We start from the raw sequence: 24,401 nt of genomic DNA, 5'->3' as shown, positions 1-24,401 counted from the left end.
ATATAAACGCGCTTTATTTTCATTATACGGTAGGTGTTATTGGGGTGTGTGCCCCGTATCCCGCTTTGTTATGCAAATGCCAACGCAAAACTCTCGTTCTTGCTCAAGCAAAGTTTATTAGTGCCGAAGTAACATTTCATAAGCTGACAAAAAGTGAAATTTAATAGCCTCAACATTTAAAGATAGTTCCATGAAGTCAAAAACCCCTGTTACACGGAAATGACGTTAAATTACACACCACCTCATAAGTTGTAAACACCATTTAGAATATATAATAATACAATAATAGATAATATATAATAACAACCGAATTAAAGGATTCCTGTTAAATGTGGATTGCTTCAATGCATCACAGCAAGTGCCGCTATATTATAGTCATTTCCCATATCTTCCATTTTAGAAAGTATTAAACATAAATGAAATTATTAAATGTTATCGATGCTGAAGACTCTAAGAACCGTTGTAAAGTTGTCTACTATACCAGAACCATTATAGTCCTTAGGCGCCAGTGAAAACATTTACTTACAAAGCCAGTGACTACATTTCTGGTAGAAACCACGAAGGACCCAATGCAGATCATAAATGTAAGTCCTAACCCACGGAAATATTTAAGTGTCCTTGCGCAAGTCCTTTTGTACTTAATCGTAAAACATTTGGTGCCGTGTCCGTTACGTCTGTACCTCGGGCGATTTAGGCGACGACGAAAGCATCTCCTCTGTAGGTACGTTTACTGAAAAGAGACAGTGTATTAATTTTAAAAAAATTTTTAAAAATGTTTTGACATTAGATAAAAAGGAAACCAGATTTTACTTTTGAAGACGAATATGATGATAACTGACAGTCGTGCACAAGTTGATATTTGAGCGCTAAATGCACTTTCAGATACATTACCAGCATGTTTTTATATTTGTAATGATAAGCAGTGCAACTCAACACAAAGATAAATGCAATGATAAGCAAGCAGACACATAGCGCAGTCTTGAAATGTAGCAAGTGTAAGTAAGATTTAAAAATAAAAACATGTAGCTAATTTTTTTTTTAATTTAAATGCCTGTATTCAGAGGAATTAATTGTAGACAAGGGACTTTCTTACAGCTTGCTCTTGATTCCATTACTGGTAGTGGAGGGGTATTCGTGGGCGTCTTCTACCCGGGTATGGCGAATGGTAAACAAGCCACCTTCAGCCGCAGGGTCAACGCCTGAATGGATAGCCGACAGACACACGGAAGAAGGCTGCAAAAAGAAATTAATTAATATAAAGGAAATTTCAAAAATGATAAAAACGACAATATCAAGCCTTATTTTTTTCTAATCAGTCAACCGGTGAATAGGGGAAAAAAAGAGTTTCCATATCAAAAAAACAGATGTATTCTTATTCCGAATATCAGCTGAGGACAGTGTGTCATAAAAACCTATTTTGACCAATGGAGATCATTTAAGCTTAGCAGTTTGCCTTAGAAGAAACAAGCCAAAATTCCGTATAAAAAATGAAATCATTGCTGCATACAGTATCAAGACCCTACGCGTGTTGTGTGTCACTTACTGCTGCATAGTTTTGGCCATCAGTGAAAACTTTCCCGTTGGAAGAGGAACATCCAGCCGGGCAACGAACGCTGAAAGGGCAGTACATGAAGTTAAGTCAAATGGCTTCGTTAAGTATTTCAACGTCGCCTTAATATTGACTGTGTGCAAAGGACTGAGGAACGTTTCGCAAAAGGATTTCATTCCTATTGGTGATTTCAAATTTAAGACCCAAAATTTAAGTTACTTATTCAGAAAAAACATTTCCAAATGTGGTCATACATGTCGAAAACAAATGTATCGGAGTTCTGAAAATATTTATTTATTTATTTATTTATTTATTTATTTTTATTCATTATCCATTTAGTCTTATAATATTTTAGAGAGAACGGGGAAGGGAGGGGAGGCAACAAAAAGTCATGGGGGTCGGTGGCCCGTGGCTCGCTCCACTCCCCCTTTCGCTCGATCTAAGATCATCGTATTACCTGCACTCAGCCTTTGACAGTGCCTTCTTGCACGACTGCGTCCACTTAGTGGCGCACGTCAACTCCACGACGCATCGGTGCGCGCCGTTGTCCAGGTTTTCACAGGTCTCTTGCAATCGCCTGTTGTAACAAACATCAATGGTGCACGGGAGCGCTGAAGTAGGGTAATTAATACCGTATCATTCATACTTGTACTAGCATATTGATTAGTTGAGCAAGGAATGAAAATAAGGTCTGTTAATCGTGACGCATTTTCATAAGTGTTGTCTCTTTAGTTTTCTTTGTGTAGGGTAAACATGCAAATGGTAATATACTAAGCGCCGCAGCTGCAGTAAATGTACATGTAATACTAGTTAATCTACATGGTAACTTCAGTAGAAAGCAAAATTAGATTTTTTGTATCCCTTTCAAAACATGTATTTCCTCCAATCAACAAAATACTCAGCCATTCACTTCAGAAGTAACAGTGAAAATTGCGTACTGCGTCATATCATATACGTCACGTCAAGATGCTCTGACGTCACACTTACGTGCACAGATGAGCCCATCTCCTCTATAGCCGTCGTTACAAGTACAGTTAAATCCTCCTACTGTGTTCACACAGGCGGCATTGAAGTCACATGGGCTGTTGGCACATTCGTCGACGTCTGAAAAAATTGTCAAAATTGTGTAAAATTTTAATTGTACGATAAACAGCATGAATTCTGTTCATAAAGGTAAGTTGATACTGCTGGCAGAACCGCCAATTAGATCGGACTTAATTTTTTTCACACACAAACACGAATTCTCTCTCTCTCCACGGAACTCACCTTCGCAAGTGCCGTCGTTTCTCTGGTATCCCTCGACACACTCACAGGTGGCGCCAGTATCTCCCAAGACACACTCTTCGTGCTCACCGCAGCCAAGGGCTTCACAAGGGTCATCTACAATGTTAAATACAGCCGTCATGATCGTAAAAAAAGCTTCAAGAAGGGCCGATGGGAGATATGAGGCTGCACTTAACCTGACCTCGGGCAGCAAGCACAAGTATTAATAAAACGCTACGAGGTATATAGGCATCATGTGCATATAATGCCTTTAAATGGCCAAATATTTCTTCATCACCAAGGCATGCCCAATAGAACAGGGGGTTTGAAAATTTTGTCAAATGTGTTGGTATCTTATTTTGGATATAAAAACGGCAATGAAGCAGTGAAATTGTTTGTTGAATTCCACGTGTGTTAATTATACTCGTCTGCTCTTTATTTGCATTTACACATACACCCGTACATTGTGCACAGCGATTTCAATGTAATTAATTGAGATGGTTCTTGCGCAATTGACAGACGCCTGGACTGTCTGCCCTCAGTGTCAGGGCCGCTGTGAAGCTAGCTTGCTAACTATTCAAACGTTCTCATGGAATAGCTTCAACAGTTTTGCTGATATGGGTTATATATGAAATCAAGATCGAGCTGGCAAAACCGAAATCTAGATCCTAGGGTAGGACTGTCAAGAAACGCCTGGAATTCGGGAGTTAACATCGGGAGCGCAAAAAATCAGATGCTATATATCATATCAAAAGATGGATGATTATGTGCTATCATTAACTAAGTTATCATAAATTGCCTTTTTGGTGAATGTTTAATGAAGCAATAATATAGCAATCCACTGCTGATCAGTGAGCAATGATGGAACTGAAATGTCATTTTCGTTAGAACAGGTTAATAAATAGCACATTTGCTATCGGTGACTTGAATGCTGTAAGAAAACAGCTGATTATTAACTAGGGTACTCATACAGAAGAGGTTCGAAAGTCCCATGCATATGCCGGTAATATCCAGTATATATAACTACGAATGTGACTCCAGGGAGATATTCGAGAGAGGGATGGGTACATTGTATGCCCATAGACGCTCAGGAGCTGAATTTATTTTTTCCACTTTTTTATTTTATTTTCCCTTTTATTAACCATTCCAACCTTTTCTCTTTGGCATCCTTGGGCCGTACTCAAAACCATCGACAACGGCAAGGATATTACTATACTAAACCCCAACCTCCATGTGATGGATTCAAGGTCGTTGCTTAAACAAACTCTTTTCGACTAGAGCAGCACTGCATGGGCTCAAATACATTGTGGCAATAAACGCAGCGTATGTCCGTTACCTGTATATGTAGATCTTGGCCTCTTGTAAGCTGTTTAAATAGATAAACTCCTACCTTCGAAAGGTATACATCTCACTCCGGCGTCTTGTTCGTGGCGGCAGTTGTGAACGGTCCATGGGCGGCTGTAGCACTGATCCAAAGAAAGCTCGTCTCCGCGGCAAGATACGTCATCAAGGAAGATGGCGCCACTGCCTGGAGTGGCTTCACCGTCAACCAATGCGGTGGCCGTGTCTCCGCTGGAAGAAAAAGGAATCTAAAGTGAAAATGTGTCCTTGCAGCTTTTGAAACCATTAAAATATATTTATAATATTGAAATAGAAAATCGTTTTCAAATTATATAAAAGACGGTCAGAAACAGAAGTATAAAACTAGAATTACACTCAGAAATTGCAAACCTCCGCCAAGAGAGCTTTATTTTTATTATCGATTAATAAATTAATAACCACCAAATCCAGTCAATTTCTGACCAATCCTGAAAACATCATCAAAATCCCCCTTTTCACAAAATGTTGCTAACAGACACTCTTTATTAACTGACTGATTGATTGTTTAACCAATGGATGACTATCAAATAGTAATCGTTTGTTACTTGTTCCCCTGCCGAATGCTATTGGATATGTCATCAATATCCGCCCATTACTTTTTGCATGTTGCTTAGAGCCAAACAGGCAAAGAGACAAACAGAACCCCAAAAAGTTACCTTCTCGGCGGAAGTAAAAACACTTACAAATAGATAAACAGAGAAATAAAGCCTAATCGGTGATTTTTTGTAGATTTCATCTCGCACATCAGGTCTTTGTATGTCATATTATTTAAATGAAATAAGTTAATCATAAAACTAACTGTCATGCATGTTAAATAAAAATAAAGTTTGTCGCAATTTATCAATTTATCAGAAAGATAGTGGACTCTCCCAATACCCTATTTACATACCGAACCACCCTCAAGTTCCCGCGTTTTCTCACGTGGTTACGTTCATTCAAGACAATCCACAACAAAAGTATACTTTTTTATTACACTCACCTGTCCCCGAGCATCCTGCAGACCACTGCGGCGCTGCGGTCATCAAAGCCGTCACTACAGATAGTTCCCCAACTGCCGTCCTCTCTGTTCCTCACCTCCACGCGGCCCTCTTCACTGTTTTCAACGCCATCTTTAACCAGGCGCACTATAACGGAAGCAATATAAATGGTTGCGATATTTCAAATACCACGTTTGATAATACGGCCGATATCTACGTCACGTACTGTCTAAATAATACAGCCTGTTTTTAAAGAAAGAAAGAATCGTAAAAATCGACACTGGTGTTTTGCAAGACAGATATATTTTTATTTTGTTAATCTTCACAGCACCCCAAGGTCATATGCCTATACAAATACTTGTAAAGAAGAACATTTTTAAAAGTAGAAGAATGTATTAAAACATAACTTCTTTCGTTTAGGAAACATGATGCAGGAATAGCATAAAGGAACTACATGTATCGCACCTTCGTACGGTCCAGATTTTTCCATACACTTCACTCCTGCAGTGTGATAGCGGTCGCAAGCAGCTTCGTCATCCAGAACTTCTCTAACACATTCAAGGGGTGAATTCTCTAGGCCATTGCAGTAGAATTTATATGGAGCGACGGACACGTTGCCTTTGCCAAAATAGGAGCGTTGAAGTCCCACAGCGCCGGAATAGCTAAAATGGTACGTTATATTAGTTGTTCAATTGCTCTCTATCGATTATAAAACCAAGCTTACAAGTTTTTATGCAACTGCAGATACCATGAGCCAATAGTTTAGAAAATGAAAATACATTATAGTGAATAACTTTAATTTAAATAATGTAACGTTTGGTTGAAACGCCACTGAAACGAGGTTAAACCTTTGTCTTTGGATTCATCAACCCTTAACCAGATCAGAAACCACATATGTCTCACACTCTTGCTCCCTCGCTCTTGTCCAATTTTATGTGCTTTAAATTTTGTATGAAGGCAGTAAAGAGGTATATTTTCCGAGGAACAAATGTGTTTTTCTCGCAGGAAATTACTAAGAGGGTCGAAATGCCACATCTCATTGATAATAACACAATAATTAAGAAACGAATAACTTTTTTTTACAATAATACGCATTATCTAATGTACATGTAGTTGAATGTTAAAAACCCACGTACGCATATCCCAAAACTCTGCAAAGAACTGCTGCCTCTTCGTCACCGAATCCATCGTCACAAACGCTGTGCCAGCCACTACCTCCTCGCTGCACCTCAATGCGTCCCTCTCCTTGGTGACGACCATCGACCAGTCGAACTGAAACTGATATTTGTTGAATACTTCTTGTTACCATTTATATGCATTGTCTCATTATAGATGATCAAGGGTTTGATTTGTCGCAATAGAAAACATCATTTAAACATATTTTAAATGTCAATACCATAAATTTGCTTTATAGAACCGTTAAGAAAATCACTATTTACAAGTTTTTGTTATTTTTATATTTCTAACTTTTACAGCCACTAGTAGATTTCCATCATTCTCCTTCCATCGCAATCGTGACTTAAATTTGACAATCGTAGTACCCCAAAATAGTTTCATGAATTGTAATCATGTAAATGAAAAAAACTAACAAAAGCAAAATATATACAGGAAAATTAAGTTTTTTGTTAAATCAAGGTAAAACACACATTGCGTGACATTAAGTTCCACTTACCAGGTACTCCAGGAGTTGTTGACGGTGTTGTCTCGGGTTCCTCGGCTACACAACTGACACCGGCATCTTCCGAGTGAGCACAGTTGTGTGATCCCCAACCTCTGTGAGAACATTCTTCCAAAGTACCTTCACTGCCAGTACAAGCCACGTCGTCCATGTAAATGGAACCGGTGCCTTGGCCATACGTAGCTCTACTGAAGGCAGTGGCGTCGCCGTCGCTACAAAATAGCAATCACGTTTTATTGAAACTTCGTTTAATTTTTTATTATTATTTACATCCAATTTTGCTTTACACAAGCCTGCAAACGCCATCATATACAAATTGAGGAGCCACAGATTTTTATGACAAAATTTTGTATAGGTACAAAACAGCACTTTAGTGTAGCTTTTAGAACGTATATACACACCCGTAACCAAGCATTCTGCAGACAACAGCGGCATCGTTGTCATCCCAGCTGTCATCACAGACAGTGCCCCATTCGTCGGCACCCTGACGTACTTCAACTCGACCTTCACCCTCATTGGCGCCTCCGACCAGTCGGACAGCGACTGAAATGAAGTTGTGTTCAATAATGTTCAGTTAGTAACGGAAGTCTGACATGTTCATATGAGTACTGTTTTATTTTGATTAAAGCTAAAAAAATTGCCCAGAGTGCCAATCAAAACCTTACCGACGTAAATAGATGAATACCCCTTTTAATCAGAAACTTAAACAAAATCCCTTTGAGGTTATAAGGAGAAGAATAATTCAAAACACGCAATTCAAAGTTGATCATAGAGAGCGGCACTTCCAATACGATATTATCATCTCGTAATCATATAAATGATAAAAGACCACTACACATTTATCAATTCAAGTCCATAACGGTGGGTATATCATACTTGGCGCTGGGGTTGTTGGCTCAACAAAGTAGCATCTGACACCGGCATCTTCGTGATGTCCACAGTTGTGTAATCTCCAACCGTTGTGACCGCAGTCTTCGATAGAAGCTTCACTTCCATCGCAGTTCACGTTATCCATGTGGATTCCACCACTTCCTTGACCATGTTCGGCATTACTAAATGCAACTGCATTAGCGGGACTGAAATGGTCATGGAATTGTGCTACAAACAAATTGTACTGACTTGGATACAATAATATTGTTTCAAATTGATAAAACTAAATGTTAAAGAATTCAAATCATTATATATATATATATATATATATATATATATATATATATATATATTTTATTTATTTATTTATTTATTTATTTATTTTTTGCGAATACACCTATTATTGTATATTCTATTTTATTTGTTCACTTCTATTTCAATATGTGACCCAATCGTTGGATGGACGTTTTGGTAGATGTCATGCTCCATAGTGTATCCCCACAAACACCAAATTAATTTAAATAATGTTCAATCAATTTTAACCTAAAATGTGTATAGACCAAGACAGTACTGGTCTCGGTTTCAAATAAAATAAAATTAAATTAAAATAAATGAATAATTAAGTCAGGTTCCCTGGCTAAAGAACTTAGATACCAATGTTACATGATCACATGGGTAAGTCTTACTCTATCAGGAGTAGTGTAACAGCGCTCTCTTAAAAATCCTAGTCAACTAAGCCAGGGGACTGCATTAAGTTTTTTTTTTTACCCCTTTTTTTTTTTTTTTTTTTTTTTGAAACGGACATGGGGCCTGTTGGCAGAGCTGACTACCAAAATAGTAACATTGGCGGTTTCCTTAGTTTTTTTTTTTTTTTTTTTTTTTTTTTTTTTTTTTTTTTTTTTTACAGATCACACAATGTCTGTAACGGCGTGTCGTTTAAAAATATAAGGAGGGACACAGCACTTACTCGTAACCAAGCATTCTGCAGACCACCTGGGCATCGTTGACATCCCAGCTGTCATCACAGACAGTGCCCCATTCGCCGTTATGGAGGACCTCAACTCTTCCCTCACCGTCACGTTCACCGCCCACCAATCTTACTTCAACTGAAAATGAATATGTGTTGAGATAAAAATCAGCAACGTTAACGGTGTTTTCTGTTTTAAAGTCCATACATGAAAGTAAAACAAACTGCGGCTTAAAATCAACTATCAAGTATTTCAGAGACCATTGCTAGATTAAAGAAAGTTTCTTTTAGCATTGTTACTATAATTACTATTATTTTCTTTATCAGTAAATTTTGTTCATTTGCAATTTGTGACCATCATTTTAATAATTAACATCAGTTGTGAATAGAAATAATCATATCCAAGTAAAATATTGTCACTGAAAGTCACGTTTGAACATTCAATTTAACGATATATACATATCGTAAAAAAATATTAAAGAGAACACTCACCAGGCCCTGCAGCTACACAACTGACACCGGCATCTTCCGAGTGTCCACAGTTGTGCGATTCCCAGCCTCTGTAGGAACATTCTTCCAGAGTACTTTCACTGCCAGTACAAGCTACGTCGTCCATGTAAATGGAACCAGTACCTTGGCCAAAGGTAGCTCTACTAAATGCGGTGGCTTCACTATCGCTACAAAATAGAAGACGCGTTTTATTTAAACTCAAACTAGAATGCTTGATCACACTTGATTTAACGACTTATAATTTCCATCTTATTTTGCTTAACCCAATTAAGCTTGCGAACATCGTCATATATTAATCGAGGAGCCACAGATTAATAAGATTAAACATTTTAAAGATACAAAACAGCACTTGCGTGTAGTTTTCAGAACCTACACCCGTACTGCATACTAACCTGAAACCGAGCATTCTGCAGACCACAGCGGCATCGTTGTCATCCCAGCTGTCATCACAGACAGTGCCCCATTCGCCTTCACCCTGACGTACTTCAACTCGACCTTCACCCTCAATGGCACCTTCGACCAATCGGACAGCGACTGAAATGTAGGTATGATCAATACGTGTCAATAAATATCGGAAGTTTAACATATTTATCTCATTACTGCTGCATATTTTCATTAAACCTAGTAAGTGGCCAAAAGACATTTGCTCAAACGAAATATTCCTCCTCATTAACGATCTTTTAATGTGTTACCACTAAAAGTCTTACATGTACACGTACCAGTGTAAATCGATTTGTAGCCCTTTTCTCTCAGGAACGTGAACAAAATATTTTTTAAGGTTACGCGGAAAAGAATAAAAAATACGAGTAAAATTGTAAAAAGTCGCAATTCACAGCTGATGATAGAGGGCGGCACTTCCAATCTAATAACATCACCAAATAATTGTATACATGATAAAAGGCCAATACTAATGTTACACTTATCAATTCAAATCTATAACAGTGAGTTTATCATACTTGGTGCTGGTGTTGTTGGTTCAACAAAGTAGCATCTGACACTGGCATCTTCGTGATGTCCACAGTTGTGTGATCTCCAACCGTTGTGACCGCAGTCTTCGATAGAGGCTTCACTTCCATCGCAGTTAACGTTATCCATGTGGATTCCACCACTTCCTTGACCATGTTCGGCATTACTAAATGCAACTGCATTAGCGGGACTGGAATGGTTTTGGAAATGTGCTACAAACAATTTGTACACATGCAAACATCATGATATTGTTTCCAATTGATAAAACCATATGTTTAAAAATTCAAATCATTATTACAGTGTGTCGTTAGGTTATTTTGATACATTTAATAACCAATTACTGTAAATTCTATTCTATTTGTTCACTTCTATTTCAACATGTGACCCAGTCGTTGGACGGACGCTCTGGTATATGTTATTTACCATAGTGTATCCTACAAAACGATAGAAAGTTCTATAATGTTCATCTAAGTTTGGCCTAAAAATGTGTACTGAGTTCACCAAGACTACTGGCGACAGAGCTGGTTACCGAAAGAGTTACATTTAAGGTGACTCTGGATAACTATATTTTTCTTTTCCTTTTTTTAAGAGCACAAAATATATGTTAGGACGTGCCGTTAAAAAAGAAAGGACGCAACACCTACTCGTAACCAAGCATTCGGCAGACCACCTGGGCATCGTTGACATCCCAGCTGTCATCACAGACAGTGCCCCATTCGCCGTTATGGAGGACCTCCACTCTTCCCTCACCGTCACGTTCACCATCCACCAATCTTACTTCAACTGCAAAACAATGTGGCCGACGATTAGTTTTTTACCGGTATATACCTAATAACTTGTTTGTATGCACGTCTAAATAAAATACATCAAATGTGCGTTTTTAAATCACCATGTTCACAGAAATATAAAAGTTTGAATTTTAACTTAAAAACTTACCCTTGAAAAGTAATTATGACATAAATTTCCATTGCATATTCAGAATTTCAAATGTGCAAGAGATTGAAAAAGCAGGAAATACATTTTTATTTAATACATGCCTGGTCCAGCAGGAGTTGTAGGAGCCGTTGTAGTGGGTTCTGGAACAAAGCATCTGACACCAGCATCCTCAGAGTGAGCACAGTTGTGTGAGCTCCAACCGTTATGTCCGCAAGCTTCGATAGAGGCCTCGTTTCCAGAGCAGGCAACATTATCCATAAGAATGGGATCAGTGCCTTGACCGAAATGAGCGCGGGAAAAGGACACGGCGTCGTCAGGGCTGGAATTTAAAATTTTTAAGTTAAATAATGTTACTACTGGTTGAAATTTCCTAAAGCAAAACCAAAACTTGTAAGCTTGCCACAAACGATGACGATTTACTTTAATTGTTATCATCATTTTAATTTACCACATGACGATATGTACTTTAAAAGATACCAAGAAAATATAGTGCTGTTTAAAATGAACCGTATATTTACTTGTAACCAAGCATTCTGCAGACAACAGCGGCATCGTTGTCATCCCAGCTGTCATCACAGACAGTGCCCCATCGGCCATTATGGAAGACCTCAACTCTTCCCTCACCGTCTCGTTCACCACCCACCAATCTTACTTCAACTGCAAGGGGATGTGGATGACAATCAGGGACAATGCACGTAAACAATTATCATTTCAGTTCAGAATAACAGACGTGTGTAGGATGTCAACGATCTAGATTCAAAAAGGGGACCTTTTAAATAGCTTATAGAATGAAACTGTCTTTTAACCCACCAGGCAGTGAAGAAGTAGGTTCAGCAGCTACACAACTGACACCAGCATCCTCAGAGTGAGCACAGTTGTGTGAGTTCCAACCGTTATGTCCGCAAGCTTCGATAGAGGCCTCGTTTCCAGAGCAGGCGACATTATCCATAAGGATGGGATCAGTACCTTGACCGAAATGAGCGCGTGAAAAAGAAACGGCGTCGTCGGGGCTGGAAGTTCAAATGTCGAAGTCAAATATTGGTATATGTACTGTTGGTAGAATGTCCCAAAAACCAAGCCAATAACTTTTAAGGTTGGTGCTTGTATAGCCGGTGACGACAACCCTAGCTGTTATCATTATTTGAAACTGCCTAATGTTAAGTGATGGGCTTAAAGAGTTATTTAGTAAACATGATATTCTTTAAAATATATATTTACCTGTAACCAAGCATTCTGCAGACTACCCGGGCATCGTTGTCATCCCAGCTGTCATCACAGACAGTGCCCCATCGGCCATTATGGTGGACCTCAACTCTTCCCTCACCGTCATGATCGCCACCCACCAATCTTACTTCAACTGAAAATCAGTACATGTATCTTATTTGATAAGATGAGATGCCTTACTGGTGTTCAGATTTGGTCTATTCATATCATTAAAATGTTCCACATTTAAAAAGATTAAAATAACAAAATAGAAAAACTTCGAAAATCCTTTGAAAGCGGAATTAACAACTCCATTATACAAGAAGTTGATCCTCCTACATCTCCGAGTTTTTTCAGAGATTTTACCATCGCTACTCCCGAACTAATAAAAAAGCTGATAAACGCCTCTAAGCCAAAATCATCAGAATTGGACATCCTTCCAACTAACCTCACAAAGGAATGCATAGAAGAATTACTACCTTCCATTACAAAGCTTTTCAACACATCTCTTCAAAGCGGCATAGTCCCTGGGTGTTTCAAGAAAGCTTTAATCAGACCACTCATAAAAAAGGCCACAGGCAATCCAGACCCTAATGACCTGCAGAACTACCGTCCCATCTCAAACCTCTCATTTCTTTCAAAAGTACTGGAGCGCCTAGTAGCGACACAGCTAACTGACTATCTGCATACTCATCCATTTTTTGCAAAGGTTCAATCGGCATATAGAACACATCATAGCACTGAAACAGCGCTGCTCAAGGTGTACAATGATATTCTTCTGGCACTCAATGATCAGAAACAAGTGGTTTTATTATTACTTGATTTGTCTGCAGCCTTTGACACAATAAACCACGAAATTTTGTTCAACAGACTAAAAAATCGTTTCGGTATAGATGGTATTGCATTGGCATGGTTCAAATCATACCTGACTGAGCGTGAGCAATCAGTCTCAATAGGCACTCACAAATCACCGTCAACACCACTAACTTGTGGTGTACCACAAGGTTCTGTACTCGGCCCCATCCTGTTCACTCTCTACACGTCACCAATTGAGGACATTCGTTGTCTCTGAGTACGGTTTTAACCTTATGCTCTATGCAGACGACTCACAAATTTATATTGTTTGCGACAGGCCATCAGATGTAATACCATCCATCCAGAAATGTATTATTCAGTTGAGCCAATGGCTTAATGCCAATTCACTTGTTTTCAATGATGGCAAAACAGAAGTAGTTCACTTTACTTCTCGTTTTTCTAAGGATGCGGAAAAACTAGAACTATTAGAAATTGGAAACAGTACAGTCACGGTAAAAGATGAGGTTAAAAACCTTGGAGTAATTTTTGATAATAGGTGCGATATGGCTGCCGACATCAGCAAAAAATGCAAAGCCGCTTTCTATGATCTTAAAAAAAATTCCAAACTATCCCACATCCTTGATAAAAGTCAAATGGAGAGGCTTGTCCATGCCTTTATAACTTCACATCTTGACTACGGAAACAGTCTACCGTATGGTCTTCCTACCTATCAAATTGAAAAATTGCAATCTGTCCAAAATGCTGCAGCACGACTACTGACCAAAATCCCTCTCAGATCAAACATTTCACCCATTTTATTCGAACTACATTGGCTTCCTGTACGACAGAGAATTGTTTTTAAATTACTGTTGTTTGTTTTTAAATTCACTAGAGGTGAATGCCCCTCATATTTTAACTCGATGCTACATCCAAGTACACCCAGTCTCACCAGGTCTACCAGATCCACCTCCACTCCTTGTTTTATCAGAAATGATAATAAAAAAACAACCAAAACCTACGGCCACAGGGCATTTTCAATTTCAGCACCAATTTTATGGAATCAATTACCCTCACACATTCGGACTATTGACAGTGTTGAGGTTTTTAAAAAAGATTTAAAAACATTCTTATTTGCACAGTATTTTAATTAATATCTTCTCATTTTATCAGAAAAAAGTTTTAATTATTTTAATTTTTTTTTTTTTTTTTTTTTTACCTTAGCTTTTATTATATATATAATAAGTTGTAATCCTAATAATTTTACCTGTAAACAGCACTGAGACGCTAGTGTAGTGCGGTTTTAAGAAATAAATATTATTATTATTATTTATTATTATAAACGTACATATTACCAATACCAAGATCGCAACTTCTTAAGGGGTGGGTTTATCATACCTGGCGAGGGTGTTGTTGGTGTATTAGAGGTGCATCTGACACCGGCATCTTCATGATGTCCACAGTTGTGAGTTCCCCAACCGTTGTGGCTGCAGTCATCAATAGAGGCCTCATTTCCATTGCAGTTAACGTTGTCCATGTGGATGGAGCCAGTACCTCGGCCAAACGCAGCCCTACTCAATGCAGTGGCGTCGGCGGTGCTACAGTGACAATCACGATCTATCGTTAACAATGTTCATCTTCAAATATACACACACACAAACGCACGCACGCACACACGAACAAGTACACACAACAGAGAGGTCACTAAGATACTCTGCTTCGGTGTATAAAATTTCACTAACATGCTTTGAATGAAGACCTTGGGATGACAAACTGCCCTACTTATGATTTTCGAGAGGGGGGGGGGGGCACATGTCGCCAATGACGCCGAGGAGGAGAAAAGGGTACAACGTCGGCTGTGTCAACCGCCGTTAGTAAATTCAGTTTTTTTTATTTTCTTAATTTATGCATAAATGGACAATGGTTGCTGAATAAATGTCCTCCGGGTGCCATCATTACAGTTTTTAGTTTTAGCAATGAATGCCTAAACTGTACCACTCTCCAAATTAGCAAATCAATATTCAGATTTTAAAGCACGTGAAATTCTTAAAGGTGATTGAATCATCTTCGGTTGATGAAGAAAGGACAAGTTTCAAGGTATATAATTTCCTTGCAAGATACATCATTGCATAAAATAGGTTACTTCACAACTCGCACCAGTTTTCATTATCTATCACTATTAGTATTAAAAAATGTCATCAACCAGATTAACCTATATGTGTATGAAGTGGAACGCACAGTGTCAGTTGAACCGTTATTTAATATACTTACCCGTAACCAAGCATTCTGCAGACAACAGCAGCATCGTTGACATCCCAGCCGTCATCACAGACAGTGCCCCATTCGCCGTTATGGAGGACCTCAACTCTTCCTTCATCGTCACGATCACCACCCACCAATCTTACTTCAACTGCAAGGGGATGTGGATGACAATCAGCGAAAATGCACATAAAAATTATCATTTCAGTTCATAATAACAGTCGTGTGTAGGATGTCAACGATCTAGATTCAAAAAGGGGATTTTTTAAATAGCTTATAGAATAAAACTGTCCTTTAACCCACCAGGCAGTGCAGGAGTAGGTTCAGCAGCTACACAACTGACACCAGCATCCTCAGAGTGAGCACAGTTGTGTGAGCTCCAACCGTTATGTCCGCAAGCTTCGATAGAGGCCTCGTTTCCAGAGCAGGCGACATTATCCATAAGGATGGGATCAGTACCTTGACCGAAATGAGCACGTGAAAAAGAAACGGCGTCGTCGGGGCTGGAAGTTCAAATGTCGAAGTCAAATATTGGTATATGTACTGTTGGTAGAATGTCCCAAAAACCAAACCAATAACTTTTAAGGTTGGTGCTTGTTTAGCCGGTGACGACAACCCTAGCTGTTATCATTATTTGAAACTGCCCAATGTTAAGTGATGGGCTTAAACAGTTATTTAGTAAACATGATATCTTTTAAAATATATATTTACCTGTAACCAAGCATTCTGCAGACTACCCGGGCATCGTTGTCATCCCAGCTGTCATCACAGACAGTGCCCCATCGGCCATTATGGTGGACCTCAACTCTTCCCTCACCGTCATGATCGCCACCCACCAATCTTACTTCAACTGAAAATCAGTACATGTATCTTATTTGATAAGATGAGATGCCCCACAGGTGTTCTGATTTTGTCTATTCATATCATTAAAATGTTCCACATTTAAAAAGATTAAATAAACGTACATATTACCAATTCCAAGATCGCAACTTTTAAGGGGTGGGTTTATCATACCTGGCGAGGGTGTTGTTGGTGTATTAGAGGTACATCTGACACCGGCATCTTCATGATGTCCACAGTTGTGAGTTCCCCAACCGTTGTGGCTGCAGTCTTCAATAGAGGCCTCGTTCCCATTGCAGTTCACGTTGTCCATGTGGATGGAGCCAGTACCTCGGCCGAAATGGGCAGTACCATGGGCAGTGGCGCCAGAAGATCTAAATGAGCAATTAGAATGTAAAACACTTTAAACATCTGTTCAAATATCAGATAATGTTGAAATAGGACAACTACATTTTTAATTTTCAGATCAATATTATGACCCTGATATCTATAAAGAATTGAAACAATACTTACGAGAAACCAAGCATTCTGCAGACCACCTGGGCATCGTTGTCACCCCAGCTGTCATCACAGACAGTGCCCCATTCGCCGTTATGGAGGACCTCAACTCTTCCCTCACCGTCATGAGTACCACCCACCAATCTTACTTCAGCAGCTAGTAAAAGTTGCTTACGATTATTTATTATTTTCGTTCAATTGACTTATTATTTCAGATATTATCTCATCAAACATTGCATGATAAACTCATTATGTCACCACCGTTTTAATTTCCATTTAAAATACATTCTGTAAATACCTAAATACCTACTAAGTAGATTACAGTTAATACAATTACATATATCAAAACATTTCTTAAAAGCAGATGTCTGCAAATATTGTTTCTCTTTTTTAACCTACATTTGATTTAGCACAGTGTTATGATAGGGTAATGTTTTGGTCGTCTTATAAAACCAATGAATTAATAAAATACTAAATTCATCATAATGTGCAAAAAATTAATGTTTTGTTCTCTATTTTCACTAGTAGTAGAGTAAAATTAACAGGCGATTTAAAACCCAAAAATCTTTGAATCAAATTAACCAACAATATTAATTTCAATAAGAAATTTTATTTCGAAGGTTTAAACCTTAAAAGGAACAAATTATCATTTCATAATCATTTATGGAACTTAGTGTACATGAACTTACTATAGCGTCAAATACACGTATGCTATATTGGTTATCATATTTCTCTAAATATTAAACTTATTATTAATACACTTCAATAGATGTGCTGTTTGAACATGTGTTACAATTCCATGTTTAGCAGACCTTACACTAAGGGATAGGACAGAGGTAATTTTACATGTATAGCAACATGATGGTATACATACTGTATTCCACTGCACTGAGGTGAGATACGACTCCCGCCTCTGCACTAGATTTAAAGGGTTAATAACTCTTTGTATGAGGTCTTTATTTCATATTAAAAACAATGTCAACAACTCACAGAAATATGATATATTCTGTTTTACCACAAAAACTGATATCTGGGCTTGTCATCGGACCACGTGATGGCTATACTCTGTAATAATCTCTTAAGAATCTCTTTACAAATGAAAAAATAAATAAAAAAGGGACTAACTTTTAATGTAGAAATGGATTAATAAACCATTGGTACATGTAAGTATGGGAAAATTGTTGTTTACTCCAGGAAAATTCATTTTTTTTTTTGCCAAAACGAACAGTTATCCTCCCTTTAACTGAAATTTACTCGCAACACAATGGCATATACATGTGTAATTTCTATGACCTAAGCGACAGGTATTTTAATATCTTCTAAATCATTATTTTCAGGTACAAACTTACGAGTGCTGCACCGAACACCGGCATCTTCCGAGTGTCCACAGTTGTGCGATCCCCAACCTCTGTAGGAACATTCTTCCAAAGAGCCTTCACTGCCAGTACAAGCCACGTCGTCCATGTTAATGGAACCAGTACCTTGGCCAAACGTAGCTCTACTGAATGCGGTGGCTGTGCCGGTGCTACAGTGACAATCATGACCCATCGTTAACAATGTTCAACTTCTACACACATGCACAAACACATGCACGCGCACACGAACACGCACACACACCGGAGAGCTTCACTAAGATACCAGTACTCTTCTATACAAACTTCACTAATGATTTGAAAGAAGCCATGGCCTGCGGATGACAAATGGCCCCACGTGTAATTTCTGGTGTTTGGGGGGTGGGTATCGCCAATGGCGCCGCAGGGGGGAGGGGGGTACGATCGCCGCGAGTAAAATTCAATTCATTTTTTCTTTTTTATTTTCAATATGTGCACATATAGATAATATTTGCCGGAAAATTGTCCTTCAGGTGCCATAATCACACAGTTTTTAGTCTTAGCAAGGAATGCCTACCCCTCATCAAATTAGTCGGCCATGATCTGATTATAAAACACGGGGTTTGTTAAACATTCCGGGAATTTTTAAGGATGATAAAAGAACAACTTTGGTTGATAAAGAATTGTCAATTTATAGGGTTTCTCCGCATGATACACCATTACATCTAATGGGTTATTTCATAATCCGCACTTGTTTTCATTATACATCACTGTAAACAAACGTCATCAACCAGATTACCTATGTGTATGAAATGGAATGTGTCAGTTAAACCAATATTTGACATACTTACCCAAAACCCAGCATTCTGCAGACCACGGTGGCGTCGTCGGCACCCCAGCTGTCATCACAGACAGTGCCCCAGCTATCGCTTCCCTGACGAACCTCGACGCGTCCCTCTCTGCTGTTGGTCCCGCCGACCAGCCGAACTGAAAAGAAGTCCAAAGAGAAGATTTAAATGGAAATAATAAGGTTCATTTTATTAACATTCATATATTACTGTTGCCAACAGTAGTGTCGGCAAATTTATTTTTTGTTTTGTTTCGTTTGTTTGTGTTGTTTGTCTTGTTTGCTTTGTGTTTTGTCGTCTTGATGTGAGTGGCCCATCATATTTTGGATGATTGGTGTTCTTTTGAGTGGTAATTAAACGTCACCCTGTATTGTCATGGTTGGAACACGCCTAGTCATGTACGCGAAAGAGTGGAGGCAGCACTGTACGTATTTTAGTTATTCTATGTATGTGTTTTATTGTAATTTCTTCATTGTGATATTTGTATTAAGTTGAAATTTATATTTGTTTATTCTTTTAAAGAATTAAATAATTCTGAAGACTGGAAGCACCATGGTTCGCTAGGAAATATTTTATATTAATTGTTCACCTTTTTCGTTATATTCAGTCTTATTTGGTTGACCTCAGCACTTCTCTCAGCTGCGGCGATGGATCTCTCTCGATTTATTATTTTTGAATAAATAAATAATCAAATAAAAAAGATAAGTAAATAATTGTTTCATCACTGTGGTTTTACTCAATAGGGCCTACTATTTGTTTACGTGTAACAGCTGTATCAACATGTGCTCAGTTCGTTTTTGATAATAATAGAAGACAAATAAATTAGCACCGGCTGTGATGTTTTCTTACTGAAAATTCAACAGAAAAACATTGACTTGTTTTTAAGAATGCATATCTTAGAGCGTTTTAATTTATTTTGTCTGTTCGCTTTAGCGGCTACTAATTAACTTGCCAAAGCGTGCAGTGAAAGAAAAATTACATACCTGTGGATATTTGTATTCTATTAAAAGGTACTACATGTATTAGCAACTTTCTCTTTCTCATTTCTATAACAGTTGCATGAGTCCAGTAGTTGATACACGATACATAATAATGGTGATCTCTGTTTATTTCAACTCACAACAATTCGATTGTGCAATGTTATCATGTTGTTATTATACTGGCATATATTTAAAACCTGATAAATACTTTTTCTCGCCATTTATTTGTCTTTATGGGTCTGTTCTGATCGAATAACTTTTATATTTCTTGGAAGAGCATATAACAAACGCAACGGCATATGTGGCGCTTGGACTTGTCATGAACAATTACCAATGCTATCATATGACTACCATTTTCATGTCGTTAGGTGCTAGCAAATTCCAGAAGAAGACGTCTTTCTTCAAAAACTAGACACATCTATCGTAAATAAAAATTATCAAAGACAAGCCGAAATATTTTCATACCGTTAGCTTACGGCCAAACTGGGCGAAGGCTTTCATCAGACTAAAGTGAGTAGATGTTGATACTCACTGACCGCTAGGTGGTATATATAGCGGCCAGCACCCTTAAATTTTGTAAATAGCGGATAGAATAGATCCATAAAGACCAACAGACGGATCTACTTCTATATTTGAGTTAATCTATGGCGCCATGACAACTGGCATTGAGCTACTGCTACCTTACCTTGTATTGGAGCTGGAACAGATCGTGCTTGTCGCTTTATACCCCGTCCATGGCAGTACCTGAATAGTTAATAAAAAAATGTGAACAATGTGACAGGTTGAAAATTCGGGTCAGGTGTGGTCTTCCTGATATGTTTTTAACGAGACAAAATTGAAGCAACAAAAACAGACGGATAAAAAACGGGATGGTCAGAAAGTCCGGTATAAACGGTTATATTGTCAAAATAAAAAGGAATAACCCTGAAACTTTCTTGAATGCAATAAGTAATAATGCACTCTTAATGTGAATAAGTTGAAAATAAATTCTAGGTTGTCGTGATGAAAATCACAGGGTTATTTTCGTCTCGCTATCCCTCTCTTTCCAAACTTTCATTCTAACAATAGCAGAGGGGGGGTATCTGCGCATGCTCGCGGCATCTCATTAACTACGGTCGTCGAAGGTATGAAATGACGGTTCAGCGGTAAAGCTAACCTGAACTGATTGTTAATTAATGTGAGATGACACGTGCCAAACAGTGAAGTTAACCCGAGAGATTGTAGTCCAGCTTTTAAAATTAATTTTCTTTGAGGGTTTTAAGTATGAAGAAGGCTTTTGGTTAAGTTTGGGGTTTAGATGGTAAACATTAACTATTTTTATCGTTTTGAATTACATAGGTGCAGAGTTAATATCAGATAACGAAAGAGAAACATTTGTATCAAAATTTAGGCTAATTTCTTTAATAATTTTTTTCGCGTGTTTAATTAAATTCCTCCTACTTTGTGTGCTGCAGAACCAAGGAGTCAGTCTTTCGGCCGGCCACCCTTCGACTTGTCAAATAAAGAATTTTTTGATATTCGACAACGGGCCAGTTCCCCAGGCAATTTTTGCGTGCAGTTAATGGGAAGATTGTTTACTGTTGATGAACAAATTCAAAAGGACAGAAATGTTACGGGTGTAGATGGGAGAGATCCAGTATGCAAATAAAGACTGAATTATATTAAAGATATGGCCTGGTCATCTAAGTACGTAACGGGGATGCAACCCTTTTCACAAATGTTATAGGGATGGCACCTGTTCCTATGAGATACATATCTCATAATTAATACATTTTAAACAAATCATAGAAATATAATAAATTCTATTTTAACACCAACAAAGCGGTTATCGCAAATATTCTGGAATCTGTGTTTGCCGTCAAGCCACGTAGATTTATTCATGTCTATACCTCCGAATAAAATATTAAGTGATTATGAAAAGAAAAAAAACTTTTAAACAAAGAACACGGAATAACTTTGAATGTCGGGATGGATTCATTAACCACTGGTAAGTATTTTTTTTTTTTTTTTTTTTTTTTTTTTTTTTTTTTTTTTTTTTGTGTTGGGGCGTGGAGGGGGGAGCAAAACAGTTGTTTTCCATTTTATGTACTCACCAACATTAACCCGGTTAACTTCTCTCATTTTGTGCCGGAACTTCGTTTGGGTGACTTCCTTGCGTAGAAGCAAGTTTATAAAGTTGGCAGTCTCTCACATTAGTGCGAAACAGAAAAGACTCGCACAATCCGAAGGAAAAAAGATTTATAAATGGGAAGCACAAAGACGGTTTCTATAGAAATTGTCATATTTACAAACACCCCAGTAAAAGAAAAAACGGCAAGTTTCGGAAAATGTGTAACCAAAATATTAAGGTTGATGTTTGAATGTTTGAAAAATAAACGACTGAAGGAAAAATCTTAAAAGAACGCTGTAACATGACTTTAATATTGTAAGTTGAAGTCACCGTCTTGCGTTTCACCTGCAGTAAAAAAGTGATGCGACGCACGTCAAGTAATAAGAGCCTTTCATGATCAGACTTGTTTTCAGTTTGTCTCCTGCAATGGTATAATCATTGTTGCCACAAAAATGTATTCGATCTTGTATCACTTTGGTTTACACGACCGAATAATGATATAGATGTACAAGAAACACTGCGCTAAACTGAAGAAAAATTGTCTAGCTAAACATGTCCGTACAGGAGTGGCATGAAATATCCAGTCATCTAAGTACCATCTTTCTATAAATAATAATGATAATAATAATAATAATAATAATAATAATACATATTATTATCATTATTATTATTATTATTATTATTATTATTATTATTATTATCTGCGTCCTACTAAGGGTTAGAAGAGACTAAAACCTGTATGTGTACAATTTAATTTCATAAAAGTTTTTTATATCAATTACCTACCAATTAGACACATAAAAAGAATATTCTTATTGTGTTTTCATTCAATGCTTATCATCGACTAAAAGGAGTTAATGATAAGCCTTAAATGGATTTTGGTTTCATTGCACTCTGTAAGCCTGCCACCGGGGTGAATGATAAAAAAATATTATATCTCTGAATTTATATTCATCATATATTTTTTATAAAATCTTATAGAAGTATACAGTTTAAGTAGGGAATGGAAATTTTGTCTGTCAGATTTTAACAGACGGAAGTTTCGCTTAACAGAGTAGTTTCGCTTTCAAAGCAACTGAACTGTATGCTTTACTGTTTTCAGCGCTTTTGACATTTGACTTTTCCGAAATAGAAAAAATCTCCAAACCCAAACTTTTGACCAAAATTTACTTGCCATTCGTGTAAATTAAACCGAGAGGCAAAACACACAGGACATACTTAAAAAACAAAACGTCCTGTGCATTTTGACTGTCTCAAACCCCGCGAGCAGTAAGCACAGAAGTATAAAATGAAAACAGGAATTGCTTACCAGAAAATCTGAATCAGAAGGCAGATCACTAAAAACTTGGTCATCTTTCTCCCTATTGGAATCAACGACAGGAAGTTTTTCTGAAGAGCCCGATGCGATGACAGATTGACGAGAACGTCCCCTGGCCTCCCTTATGTATCTGACTGTCACCAAGTGCAACATCTTGTGTCGACAAAAGCTTGTATTTTACCAACCACCGTATGTAATTATTTGAACAATTCTTTTACACGTATCAATGAATGTTTGAAAATGCTTATACACACATACCGTGTGTTTTCATGTTTGTATATTGGGAATATTTGATATAATAAACATTTAACCCGCATTATCTTAAATTGGCAGAATTTAGATTACGGTTAATTACGAAAGCCCCTGCATTATACATTATATCTTGACGTTATTGGCTATTTGAACAGTGACTATTTCAACATGTGCCATTCCGTTGAAAAAAAACGCAAACACCAGTCATACGACCTTGGGTCAAACTATTCAAAATGAAACCGGTTCTTTGTAAATTTTGCAAACACGCACACCATATGGCTCCAACAGTTGAATGAAACATGCATCACTTGTCAATGTTTTGGAGATATGCTATGCATGACAGAGCTGCTAAACTTTTTTTTATAGATCTACTGATGTTAAGGGCATAGACACTGCATTAGAACTTAACATCCCACAAACAAATCTTGGAATTTTCGCGAAGTTTCCCTTATCTCCAAGGTGTGTCCTACCTACATTTCGGGTAATTTTGATTGACCGAGTTGTACAAGGTGCTCCGTAAGAAAACGGGGAGGTGGGGCTGTGTGAAAGGATGGAATAAAAAAATGATAAGAGAGTAGAAAGTCCAGAAGAAAAGAATCGGTTCGAGGGGTGGGGGCTTTCTGTAGATATGAATAAAATTCTGGATAAAAGAGTCCATCGACAGTCTTAAAGAAAAGGTCGGTTCGCGCTCATTACAGGGTAATTTGAATGATTATATCGCTTGTAGCATGGATACAGTTCAATAAATTATCATTGGCAACGTTACGTTTCAACAAAGAAGTCTGACTTTGTGAAAGTAACAGTCCAACAACTGTGTGTGAAACTTTATAAAAGTTTTACGTGCTGTAATAAACCTTCTCAACGTAGGTGAATA

At 37.8% G+C, this 24,401-nt stretch overlaps 1 protein-coding gene across 3 annotated transcripts; it reads right to left on the bottom strand.

Annotated features, from left to right (window-relative positions):
* Positions 1-96: 96 nt before the first annotated feature.
* LOC106180189 (scavenger receptor cysteine-rich domain-containing protein DMBT1) lies at positions 97-23,423 on the bottom strand. Of its 3 annotated transcripts, XM_086994274.1 has the most exons (32): positions 23,267-23,423; positions 20,533-20,591; positions 18,871-19,006; positions 18,038-18,213; positions 16,704-16,845; positions 16,365-16,564; positions 16,062-16,200; positions 15,654-15,853; positions 15,363-15,501; positions 14,490-14,689; positions 12,315-12,453; positions 11,907-12,106; positions 11,615-11,753; positions 11,198-11,415; positions 10,805-10,943; positions 10,151-10,350; positions 9,587-9,728; positions 9,177-9,361; positions 8,685-8,823; positions 7,724-7,923; positions 7,249-7,390; positions 6,842-7,059; positions 6,306-6,447; positions 5,635-5,831; positions 5,172-5,316; positions 4,203-4,384; positions 2,816-2,929; positions 2,537-2,653; positions 2,007-2,160; positions 1,544-1,613; positions 1,094-1,233; positions 97-730 (listed from the first exon to the last, which is right to left on the bottom strand). In XM_086994274.1, the coding sequence occupies exons 1-32, from the start codon at positions 23,308-23,310 to the stop codon at positions 691-693; spliced, it is 4,797 nt and encodes a 1,598-aa protein (XP_086850400.1). In that variant the 5' UTR covers positions 23,311-23,423; the 3' UTR covers positions 97-690. The 3 variants fall into 3 exon arrangements, with proteins under 3 accessions (XP_086850400.1, XP_086850401.1, XP_086850402.1); XM_086994275.1 differs by lacking the exons at positions 10,805-10,943; positions 11,198-11,415; XM_086994276.1 differs by lacking the exons at positions 11,907-12,106; positions 12,315-12,453; positions 14,490-14,689; positions 15,363-15,501.
* Between the last annotated feature and the right edge of the window lie 978 nt (positions 23,424-24,401).

The sequence above is a fragment of the Lingula anatina genome, chromosome 8, assembly GCF_051362555.1.
Source record: "Lingula anatina isolate TDL-2025a chromosome 8, LinAna3.0, whole genome shotgun sequence".
NCBI classification, from domain to species: Eukaryota; Metazoa; Brachiopoda; class Lingulata; order Lingulida; family Lingulidae; genus Lingula; species Lingula anatina.
This window is presented reverse-complemented; position numbering and strand designations above follow the sequence as displayed.

Excerpts from the sequence above, each read along its gene's own strand:
- LOC106180189 (XM_086994274.1), bottom strand. The coding sequence starts at position 23,310 with ATGACCAAGTTTTTAGTGATCTGCCTTCTGATTCAGATTTTCTG. Across the intron at positions 10,944-11,197 it reads TACAACTCCTGCTGGACCAG|TTGAAGTAAGATTGGTGGAT; the intron begins GCATGTATTAAA and ends ATTGTTTTGCAG. Across the intron at positions 6,448-6,841 it reads AACAACTCCTGGAGTACCTG|TTTCAGTTCGACTGGTCGAT; the intron begins GTAAGTGGAACT and ends AACAAATATCAG.